At 43.7% G+C, this 12,280-nt stretch overlaps 1 protein-coding gene across 1 annotated transcript in view; it reads right to left on the bottom strand.

Annotated features, from left to right (window-relative positions):
* The window catches only part of LEMD3 (LEM domain containing 3), an 89,211-nt gene that overhangs the window by 50,254 nt on the left and 26,677 nt on the right, over positions 1 to 12,280 (bottom strand). The window contains exons 3-5 of the mRNA XM_073620127.1: positions 8,181 to 8,244; positions 1,024 to 1,091; positions 634 to 713 (exon numbers count right to left, since the gene is read on the bottom strand). Of these exons, the coding sequence (XP_073476228.1) occupies positions 634 to 713; positions 1,024 to 1,091; positions 8,181 to 8,244 (212 nt within the window). The remainder of the gene's footprint in view (positions 1 to 633; positions 714 to 1,023; positions 1,092 to 8,180; positions 8,245 to 12,280) is intronic.

Here is a 12,280-nt window from a genome sequence, read left to right as displayed (position 1 = left end):
TGCCCTAAGCATTTGCTCACCCATCGAGTGCCTGTCTGACAACTAAGACTTATGCTCATGTATAATATGGACTTTTTATGAATGTTTCTCAGGGTTTGCTTGCAAGCTAATAGGATTAAATGTATTTTCTCCTCTCCTTCAAAATACAGGGGATAACTGTAGGTACAGTCCTCCCTTGGCCATCAGGCCTTGGTGGCTGATCTAGTTGAAGCCCACCTCTTAGACCATCAGGGTGTTAACTATCAAGAATTAAGGGAACTCCTCAGACAGACAACACCAAAGTAATCTAAAAGCTGAGACTCAATTAAGCCGAAAGGGGGCCAGGGAAGGGATACCTGCTTTTTTGGCCACTGCCCATTCACCTGAAGATGGCAGCATAACCCAAGTAGACAGATATATGTGAAGTCATGTGTGTCCTGTGGTATACAATTAAAAAAGGTGTCCATCCTCCCAGGACACTAGGGAAAAAAACCTGAGGCATGCTGGGAGGAGGGGGGGGGGTCAGACTGGGCTGGTCCACAATTCGTTTGTCCAAATCCTCCTGCAGGAAACGGAGTCTGAATTTGTATCCTGCAATTAACATGAAAGCTTGTAACACTATGCATGTAGTTTTATAATAAATCATATACTTACTTTATTCCAACATCTTTCCCAGACTGTAAAATCCAGCTCAAAGAGTTGTTAAACTCACCGATATATTCTTGACCTAGACCCTGTTCAATTTAGAATTAAGTTGCATTAGAAATGAAATTCCAAAAGGAAACAGTAAGCACATACTTTGATAGAATATCACACACACAGCAAACCTAGGCGATAGGGGTTCTCGGACCATCAGATTACTGGCAAGTTGGTTCACTACAACAAGGCTTAAACAAGCAGACTACTCCCTGTATGCTTTACAAGGCATACAAATTAAATTTCAAAAACGGATCCCTTTAGGTCTAAATTTTTCAATATAAAAAGTATTACGGATCTTTCATCTGTCAACAGCCAGTAGCAACTGAGAACTAGGACAGTACTAACCTGTAAATATTCAGCTGCCTCCTGGACGGAAATACGACCAAATTCTGCATCACCACAGATATAATCTCCTGTAAGATTTATGAAACCAAAAAAAAATGAATACCAGCAACTTTAAACCGTAAATATATCTTAATAGCCTGAGTTTTCACTGGAACTAAAGTAGAAGAGAAACAGTCTAAATGGGACCAAATTGCTCCGGTAACTGTCCAGGACCAGATTTACCTCACTTTCAATTAATTTCCTTTGACTTCCTGCAGTGTCTACAGAACAGACATGAATAGGAAGTCTCCCCAGAAGAAAAAAACAAAAACAAAAAAAAAAAAAAAAAAACACCAAAAGGAAGAAGCTGACTCCATCTTAACAGGAAATTGAAAACCCTGTACACAGAAGGCTGCAATATTGAAAACTGCACACCTACAGTGGGGGAGGCCAGCTGTGTTTGATTATACTGATTGGACTTGATTAGGAAAGCCACACGTCTGTCTATACAAGACCTTACAGCTCACAGTGCATGTCAAAGCAAATGAGAATCATGAGGTCAAAAGGAACTGCCTGAAGTGCTCAGAGACAGAATTGTGGCAAGGCACAGATCTGACCAAGGTTACCAAAAAAAAAAAAAAAAATTCTGTTGCACTTAAGGTTCCTAAGAGCACAGTGGCCTCCATAATCCTTAAATAGAAGACGTTTGGGACGACCAGAACCCTTCCTAGAGCTGGCCGCCCGGCCAAACAGCTATCGGGGGAGAAGAGCCTTGGTGAGAGAGGTAAAGAAGAACCCAAAGATCACTGTGGCTGAGCTCCAGAGATGCAGTCAGGAGAAAGTTGTAGAAAGTCAACCATCACTGCAGCCCTCCACCAGTCGGGGCTTTATGGCAGAGTGGCCCGATGGAAGCCTCTCCTCAGTGCAAGACACATGAAAGCCCACATAGAGTTTGCAACAAAAAAAAAAAAAACCCCACACACACCTAAAGGACTCCAAGATGGTGAGAAATAAGATTCTTTGGTCTGATGAGACCAAGATAGAACTTTTTGGCCTTAATAAGCAGTATGTGTGGAGAAAACCAGGCACTGTTCATCACCTCATCACAGTTCCAACAGTGAAGCATGATGGTGGCAGCATCATGCTGTGCGGTTGTTTTTCAGATGCAGGGACAGGACGACTGGTTGCAATCGAGGGAAAGATGGATGCGGCCAAGTACAGGGATATCCTGGACAAAAGCCTTCTCCAGAGTTCTCAGGACCTCGGGCTGGGCCGAGGGTTTACCTTTCAACAAGACAATGACCCTAAGCACACAGCTAAAATAATGAAGGAGTGGCTTCACAGCAACTCCGTGACTGTTCTTGAATGGCCCAGCCAGAGCCCTGACTTAAACCCAATTGAGCATCTCTGGAGAGACCTAAAAATGGCTGTCCAACGTTTACCGTACAACCTGACAGAACGGGAGAGGATCTGCAAGGAGGAATGGCAGAGGATCCCCAAATCCAGGTGTGAAAAACTTGTTGCATCTTTCCCAAAAAGACTCGTGACTGTATTAGATCAAAAGGGTGCGTCTACTAAATACTGAGCAATACTGTATTGGACAGGTGATGAGCAGTGCCTGGAGGGCACATGTGGAGGGCTGCAGTGATGGTTGACTTTCTACAACTTTCTCCCATCTCCCGACTGCATCTCTGGAGCTCAGCCACAGTGATCTTGGGTTCTTCTTCACCTTTCACCAAGGCTCTTCTCCCCCGATAGCTCAGTTTGGCGGGACGGCCAGCTCTAGGAAGGGTTCTGGTCGTCCCAAACGTCTTCCATTTAAGTATTATGGAGGCCACTGTGCTCTTAGGAACCTTAAGTGCAGGAGAATTTTTTTTTTTGTAACCTTGGCCAGATCTGTGCCTTGCCACAATTCTGTCTGAGCACTTTAGGCAGTTCCTTTGACCTCATGATTCTCATTTGCTCTGACATGCACTGGGAGCTGTAAGGTCTTATATAAACAGGTGTGTGGCTTTCCTAATCAAGTGCAATCAGTATAATCAAAACACAGCTGGACTCAAATGAAGGTGTAGAACCATCTCAAGGATGATCAGAAGAAATGGACAGCACCTGAGTTAAATATATGAGTGTCACAGCAAAGGGTCTGAATACTTAGGACCATGTGATATTTTAATTTTTCTTTTTTAATAAATCTGCAAAAATGTCAACAATTGTGTTTTTCTGTCAATATGGGGTGCTGTGTGTACATTGAGGAAAAAAAAAAAAATGAAGTTAAAATGATTTAAGCAAATGGCTGCAATATAAAAGTGAAAAATTTAAGGGGGTCTGAATACTTTCCGCCCCCACTTTATATAATGTTTGGGGGTTCTAAGTAATTTTCTAGCAAAAAATACAGATTTTAAACACCAAAATGTCAGAAATAGGCTTAGGCGTGAAAGGGATTTTATACTTTAAATGGAACAGGATACATTTTTTTTTTTTTTTTGTTAAAAAAAAAAAAAGATATATCTCAATTAAATATTTGTTCATACCAAAAGATGTATTCTTTCTGGTATCTTTGTCACTGTACACCAATGGTGGTTGGGGGGGGGGTCATCATCACTGCCTTACAGTGATGGAGCCATGTGTTCTTGGCCCTCTTAGGCAAAACTAACATGCTTCTGTGTAATCTCACCTCTTCAAAGAAAATGTATAATCTGAAAAAAAAAAAAAAATCCATTTCTCCGAGTTCGACAGACAGCGCTTCCTTAACCACTTACCACAGGACGCCGATATAAGTCTTAAACTTTGAAGAGGAATATCATTATGGCAGCAGCTAGCTGTCATAACCCCGGTATCCTCTTCTTCGGCCGGCGGTCCGCTTTCAGATAAAAAGTGGTCTCTGCAACGGATTTTCCGCAAGATCAGTTTTATCAGTGGCGGGAGAGGGCCCCCCCTCCTTCCGCGCTACAGTGCCCTCCGCCGCTAACCAGAGGTGGCGGCAGTGGTGATCGGATCCTTTCACATGCTGGGTATGGAGACGAGCGAGGGGAAGATGGCCCTCACCCATCTCCATACCATTGCAGGGCAGAAGCGACGTCAAAACGTCATTTCGACCATAGCTCTTAAAAAGGGCCTTTTTTTTTACTGCATATTAGTGTAAATATGAGATCTGAGGTCTTTTTGAGTGGTCCTGTCCTGCACCCCATCCTGCCGAGCTCATGTGCAGAAGCGAACGCATATGTGAGTAGCACCCGCATATGAAAACGGTGTTCAAACCACACGTGAGGTATCGCCGCGATCGGTAGAGCAAGAGCAATAATTCTAGCTCTCCTCTAACTCAAAACATGCAACCTGTAGAATTTTTTAAACGTCGCCTATGGAGATTAAGGGTAAAAGTTTGTCGCATTCCACGAGTGGGCGCAATTTTGAAGCGTGACATGTTGGGTATCAATTTACTCGGCGTAAAATTATCTTTCAAAGACAATTGGGCAAACTTTACTGTTGTCTTATTTTTTTTTAAATTAAAAAGGTGTATTTGCCGTATTTGCGCAGCGGTCTTACAAAGTATTGCAACAACTGCCGTTTTATTCTCTAGGGTGTTAGGGGGGAAAAAAATAAAAATGTATAATGTTTGGGGGATCGAACTAATTTTCTAGCAAAAATAAAAAAATTATAAAACACCACATTTTAAAAAGAGGCTTGGTCCTTAAGTGGTTAATCTTGACCACTGGGTTATATCACCTCCGCAAGATTAGGACTAGGCAGAAAAAAAAAAAAAAACAAACAAACACACCACCTGGCTATGCCCATGGGCTGTCATCAGTCAGTATATACCTTCCTACTCTAGATATTCAGTTTAGTAGCAAGCAGTAATAGAATTATCAAAAACTTCAGGGGTGGGTGCGGTGTCCGTCAATTAACTCAGAGAAAATTAATTTTAAAGGTCAGTACAAAAATCCCATTTTCTCTTTTGTTCGACGGACACAGCACCTCCTTAATCTTGATCATTGGGACGTCCAAAAGCAGTGCCAAAGAAAAATGAGGGGTGGGCATATAACCCAAGGCTAACCACAAGAGCCCTAAACCAGGTCACAGGAGCCAATCTGAGTATTAAAAAAAAAAAAAAAAAAAAAAAAAAAGGGAACACACACCACACACCCCCTCGAGGGAATGCCCCTCTTAAACCAGCAGCCTGCAAAACCTTGCGGCCAAAAGAAGCATCCGCGGATGCCAAAATATCTACTTTATTTAATTTAGTGAAGGTATGCACCAACGACCAAGTGGCCGCTTTACAAACCTGTGATATTGACGCTTGATGATGGAAGGCCCAAGAAGTAGTAGGCGCCCAAATAGAATGCGCCGTGACAGGCAGAGGAGGAACCCGACCGTTAAATAGAATAGTCTGTCTGATCCAACTGGAGATGGTAGCCGAGGAAGCGTCCGGCCCCTCCCCGTGACACCCTTAATGATGTCATCCAGGGTAAGGGCAGATCAATGAGAGCTTTCTTAGAGGATTGGTGTGCCGAACAATTCTTAAGCCACAGCACATGCCTAATCACCACCGCTGAAACAGAAAGCTTGGACAGCACAGGAGCTGCATCACAAATATACTGCAGCCCATGGACCAACTGGTCCACTAAATCAACATAAGCAGCAGGAACCTGCTCACTACCCAGACCCTTGCGCAAAAGCTTGGCCCATTCAGTTAGGGTCTGCAACACCAGGACCAAGGCAAGGATGTGTAGTAATGCGGAACCAGCCATAGAAAACATGCCGAGTGCCACAGCCTCCGCTTTCCTGTCAGCCAGGTCCTTAAAAAGGACGGGGATTCTTCTACTGGGATCATGGCTGCTTTATTCAACCTGGAAACAGGAGGGTCCACTTTTTTAAAAGGGATTCTTCAAAGGGGTAGTGTACTGAGAAACGCTTGGAGACCACAAAGGGTGACTTTGGTTGTTCCCATATAGGTAAACCTATCAAAATAAGGCAGACAAGGAAACACCTTTGGTGCGCGAGGTGACTTATGCGCACCAAAGGACACAGCCACATTTGTGGCCCTGTCAGCTGCATCCTCCATCTTTAGAGTCTCCCGCACCGCAGTAACATGTGCGTCCACCAGCACTTTTTCACTCACTGTTGAGACCGGAGGACTCAACCTCACTATTGGACGTGTCAGGGGGCGAGATATTAAACCCCCCTGGACGGGCCACGTCCCCAGGGGCATCAGGCTAAGAATCAGATGAGAGACTGAGCAGGGGAAGGCGGGGGACGCTTCTTCCTGGGTCTTTGCCCAACACTACTTCCACTCAGGATACCAATGACTCAAAGATCATCGTCAGCGCAACCATGGGAAGCGGGGGTTCAAGGATCCTGCCACCTCCATGAGGGGGATCAGTGGGTGAGATGTGACCCTGAGGCTCCATAGGAAAGAAGACCCTGTAGTACAAAAAGGAATCTTTGGCACCACCAAGTACCCATAAGCAGAGAGGGAGATACAGAAGGACCTCCAAAGACTCACGCTCCCAACCCGAAGAGCGCCATAATTCAGACCCAGCAAACACCAATGGTCGGCATCTATTTAATCCATCCCGTGCAGGAAGAGGAGAAGTGTAAGAGGAGCCCTGGCATCTCAACGAGGCTTCAGCCCTCTCCAGCGTCTCACTAGACTAAGGAAAAATGGCCGCTGTGGTGTCATCAGCTACAGAAACATGGCCCGCCGGCCAGAGAACAGCCAAAGGGAAATTGGCCGCCGTGATGTCATCGGACCTCTCAAACATGGCCACCGGCCATTTGACATGCTGAAGCATGCTGCCAGGATCCTGTGTGCCTTCAACATCACTGCACCCTCTGCAGCGATGTTGAAGGCACCAAAAAGATACTGTACTCCACCAGGCAGGCTAACAATTAAGGGGAGACCGCTGTGCACTCTGCACTGCTGCGCTCTCTGCACTGGGACCCCCAAACTGCACACTACCTCACAGCAGGGCATGCACCTAGGGGTCTCTGCTGCACTGGAACCCCCCCCCCCCATACCGCCAGGGCAGGACACAACATCCAGAATTATGGCGGGTCTCTACTGCCTGGGACTCCCACCAATCCGTGGGAGGAGGGGGAAGCCCAGCCTAACCAAGGGACTTTAGGATGGGAGGAGGGATCCTGCAGGCAGGTCCGACCATCCCTGGAAGGTACACGTGTCCACTCCAAACCGCACAAAGGAGGAGAGGGGGGGCCTGTAGTTACCGATCCATGGTGCAGGTGACCCTCCAGACAGAACTTTGCCACCGAAGCAGGGGCTGTCGGCCAAGGGACCACTGCGACTCCGACCAGAGTCCATTTGTATGTGACCCTGCGAGACGTTTAAGCCGCGGGCCAGCCTCCGTCCGTTGAGGCTATGTTGTGACCGATCTAGCGCGTAGCTGCGGTCTGCACGCGCTGGCTGGACTGGGGAGACAACTGGATCTAGATTATCCAGCCCGGCAGTTGACTGTAGATTTTCCAGGAGAAAATGCATGGAAGACAAAAAGCTAAAAGAGCTGTTTTTTGTTCTGCCTAATCCTACTCCGGCGGAGGCAATATAACCCAATGGTCAAGATTAAGGAGGCACTGTGTCCGAAGAATGAAAGAGAAAGGTGTGAGTTTCTCCTCTGAGCGAGTCTGTAGTGTGCATAATCTACTCTCCCTGGTATTCAGGTTAATGACACCTAATGAGCCTCTAAAAACCACTTGCATATGGGATAGCTATCTGCATGTAGTAAATATTAAAGTACTATGTAAGATTTTAAATCGGCCCAAATTAACATGTTCAAAGTGGTGTACATTTTCCCCTCCGATTTTACAAGGGTTGTAATGACAAATCGGTCTACTTTTGTTGAATGTTTTTTCCACGTCAGTACAGGGTTGCAATTCACACTTTAAGTATGGAGGATGTCACTGTGTAAATATGCGAATACTGGATGGTTGGCTGTCATGCCAACCTTCCTAAATCATTTGTTTGAGCTGTCAATCCAGAACATACAGATTTCTAACCTTTTTAGGTTACTATTCCACAAAGCGTGTGTTCCATTATACGTCTACAAATGTACAGGATCTCCAAAAGGATCAATAGATTCATTTTCAGAAAAAGAATGTGCTCTTACTTTTGTGGGACTCACTGAAAAGTAAATGCACAACATAGAAGATAAACTTATATGCATTACCTGCGGTCTTTGCCAATTTGTCATGAAGTTTATGAAGTGTGTTCATCAGCAGATTTTTCTGTGTCTAAATAAAAAAAAAAGTGAAATTGTTTAATAAAATAAGATAAGAAAAACAGTGGGTGGAAAAAATGCTGTTGACAATACTCAAGGCCTCAAATATATATATTTCAGTAATAACCTCTATTCCTCTACTGCTCTCTTTACACAGATTTTAAAAAGACTATTCCTTTAAGAGCTCATACACACTGCAGCTCTAAAGAAGCAGCCCCGTACAGGCTTTTGAGTGCTTATTTTTTTTGCCTGGAAACTCCCCTTCATGTTAGCCAATGTGTCCATGCACATTATGGCTTTTTCAGGAGTTTACAGGCATATGCTCTTACAGGCAGGAAAATAAACACCAAACTTGTGTTTGAGATGAGCTTACGAGGAGACGCCCAAGTGCGCGAAAATGCACAAGAAAAAAAAAGCTCAAAGAAGCTCGAAAAACACAAAACATTTTTTTATGGGAGTAGAGAGGTTTGTGAAAAACACTTCTGCTCAAAGAAGCTCAAAAAAAAAAAAAAAAAAAAAAAAAAAAAAAAACCCATGCAAAAGAGCCCAAAAAAAGTACAAGCTTCTTCAGGCTGAAATAAAGCTCAAATGCCTGCAAGAGCAGCTTTTTGAGCTGCAGTGTGCACGAGCCTTAAAAAAACTGAAACCTGTTGACTGGTATGCAGAGCAGGTACTCAGAGGTACATACCGGCAGCAGCTTTTAGCATCCTCTAGTCCTCCTCCAAAATGCCAGGCTGTTCTCAGACAAAACTCTGATCCTTCCATATAGTAATGGAGCGTGCCACCATGTCCTATACCCACACATTCCAAATGGCTTTTCACAATGATTTGGCTTGCGAGGCAACCTAAAACAGTAATGTGCGGAGGAGAGGATGTAGGCAAGCCTCACCATCATTTCTTTAATGGAGAAGAGAATCTTGTATAACTGTGCCCTGAAAGAAGAGCTGGAGCTCTGCCTAACAAGAACAGCCTGGCACTTGGACTGTAACTTTAGAGGACACAGAGGCTTTTGGGAGGATGCTGAAAAAGCTGCTTGCAGGCAGGAAGTACAGGCACCTTTGAGTTCTTGGACATCATACCTGCCACAGCTTTAATTTAGTATTCAACTGATATGCTGGTGTGCCCTGGAGGAGAGAAAAAAAAAAAAGTGTAGGAATCTTAAAAATTAGTTTGATAGTCAGCATTCTTAATCTCATCAGTATGAAAGGTTACATGGCGCTAAATGTGCATAAAAAAACCTATAAACCATGCGCTTACTCCAAAAAAGTCATAGATGTAAGCAGCTAACACAACAAATAGAAAATTTGTAATAAATCATATATAACCAAGTGTAGCGCTAAAAAATGAGAAAGAAAATATTGCTATACCACATATAATAGCAAAATGAATTGTGAAAAGATAGTGTTTTGTATACTTTGTGAACATTCATACATATAGAACACTTATGTTATAAAGCCTTAGGGTCACCAAAAGTGATAACAGGATGTAAAAATGGCAATAAAGTCCAAAACTGAATGTGCAGATACGGTGAACATAAATTTTGCAATGGTGATAAATTCCAAAACATATACTCGTGAGAGATTTCTGTATGTAATCCAACATGTGCTGACAGACCCTTGTGCGAAACCGCCACCTAGGATGACTGGAGGCTTACCAGAAAGTTGGGACCCACCTAGCATACGCTATATGGGTCAAACAGGCTTGGATTGCTCACTGGCAATGAAGGTAGGGAACCAAGGGCTGGTGAATGGTGAAGTTGTAACGTTGCTATCCCAAAGAGGTCTTCTTCATATGGAAGCTCGGACACCAACGGACATTACCCACATGTAATGAAGAAGGGGCTCATAGCGTAATTCCGTAAACCATAAAAAATTTATTAAAAAGGAAAAACACTTACATTTCAGAATAAAAAGCGCTTGCAAGTAAAATGGCGGCAGTGGAGTCCTCCCGACGCGTTTCGTCATACAAGACCCCAGACGAAGTCTTGTATGACGAAACGCGTCGGGAGGACTCCACTGCCGCCATTTTACTTGCAAGCGCTTTTTATTCTGAAATGTAAGTGTTTTTCCTTTTAATAAATTTTTTATGGTTTACGGAATTACGCTGTGAGCCCCTTCTTCATTACATGTGGGTAATGTCTGTTGGTGTCCGAGCTTCCATATGAAGAAGACCTCTTTGGGATAGCAACGTTACAACTTCACCATTCACCAGCCCTTGGTTCCCTACCTTCATTGCCAGTGAGCAATCCAAGCCTGTTTGACCCATATAGCGTATGCTAGGTGGGTCCCAACTTTCTGGTAAGCCTCCAGTCATCCTAGGTGGCGGTTTCGCACAAGGGTCTGTCAGCACATGTTGGATTACATACAGAAATCTCTCACGAGTATATGTTTTGGAATTTATCACCATTGCAAAATTTATGTTCACCGTATCTGCACATTCAGTTTTGGACTTTATTGCCATTTTTACATCCTGTTATCACTTTTGGTGACCCTAAGGCTTTATAACATAAGTGTTCTATATGTATGAATGTTCACAAAGTATACAAAACACTATCTTTTCACAATTCATTTTGCTATTATATGTGGTATAGCAATATTTTCTTTCTCATTTTTTAGCGCTACACTTGGTTATATATACATGGCGCTAAATGGGCAAGCAAAAAAAAAAAAAATAATGAGCCCAGAACTACCAAACACATGCACTAAAAAACACACCACCAATTATCTATCCCAGTAAATGCACACTTGAAACCTACTGCACATATACGCTCACCGGCCAATTTATAAAAGGTACACCTTCATTCTTCATGGCATAGATTCGACAAAGTGTTGGAAACATTCCTCAGATTTTGGTCCATATTTACACACTAGCTGATCACACATTTGCTGCAGATGTCGGCTGCACATCCATGATGCGAATCTCCCTTTCCACCATCCCAAAGGTGCTCTATTGGATTGAGATCTGGTGACTGGAGGCCATTGGAGTACAGTGAACTCATGGTCATGTTCAAGAAACCAGTTACAGATGAATGAGCTTTGACATGGTGCATTATCCTGCAGGAAGTAGCCATCAGAAGTAGTCATAAAGGAATGGACATGGTCAGCAATAATACTCGGGGTAGGCCATGGCGTTTAAGCGATGTTCAATTGGTACCAAGAGGCCCAAAGTGTGGCAAGAAACTACCCCCTACCATATTACACCACCAGCCTGAATAGTTGATACAAGGTAGGATGGATTTATGCTTTCATGTGTATGCCAAATTCTGACCCATCTGAATGTTGCAGCTGAAATGGAGACTCAGACCAGGCAATGTTTTTCCAATATTCTATTGTCCAATTTTGGTGAGCCTGTGCAAATTATAGCCTCAGTTTCTGGTTCTTAGCTGACAGGAGTGGCACCTGGTGTGGTCTTCTGCTGCTGTAGCCCATCTGCTTCAAGGTTCAATGTGTTGTGCATTCAAAGATGGTATTCTGCATACCTTGGTTGCAACGAAAGGTTATTGGAGTTGCTGTTGCCCTTCTATCATCTCGCACCAGTCTGCCCATCGACATCAACAGGACATGTTTGTCTACACAACTGCCGCTCACTGGATATATTTTTTTTTTTCCTGGACCATTCCTCGGTCACTTAAACCCCCTTTCTTCCCCATTCTGATGCTCAGTTTGAACAAGTGTTCTTTACCAGGTCTAGATGCCTAAATGCATTGAGTTGCTGTCATGTATTTGGCCGATTAGCAATTTGTGTTCCAAGCAAATGAACATGTGTACCTAATATGTGGCTAGTGAGTGCAAGTGAACCATTACCTGCCAAACATTTGTAAATTTGAATAGTTACTGGTCTGAGTACAGCAACTCTAGAGTGATGTGCTTTGCTATGTGCAGGGAATGCCAGCCATACATGGTCAATATCTCTGGGGCTGTAGCAGGGATGAGAGAACTTAGGAGTTTAAATTTTGATCTTAGATACACCAAACTGTCATTCTAATGGGTAATTTATCTTCAGGTAATCTATAAAATTACACTGGATTATCTGATATTTTCACTGACATT

This window comes from Aquarana catesbeiana, linkage group LG03 (assembly GCF_042186555.1).
Source record: "Aquarana catesbeiana isolate 2022-GZ linkage group LG03, ASM4218655v1, whole genome shotgun sequence".
Classification (NCBI taxonomy): Eukaryota; Metazoa; Chordata; class Amphibia; order Anura; family Ranidae; genus Aquarana; species Aquarana catesbeiana.
Note: the sequence above shows the minus strand (reverse complement) of the source record. Positions and strands in the feature narration are given on the sequence as shown.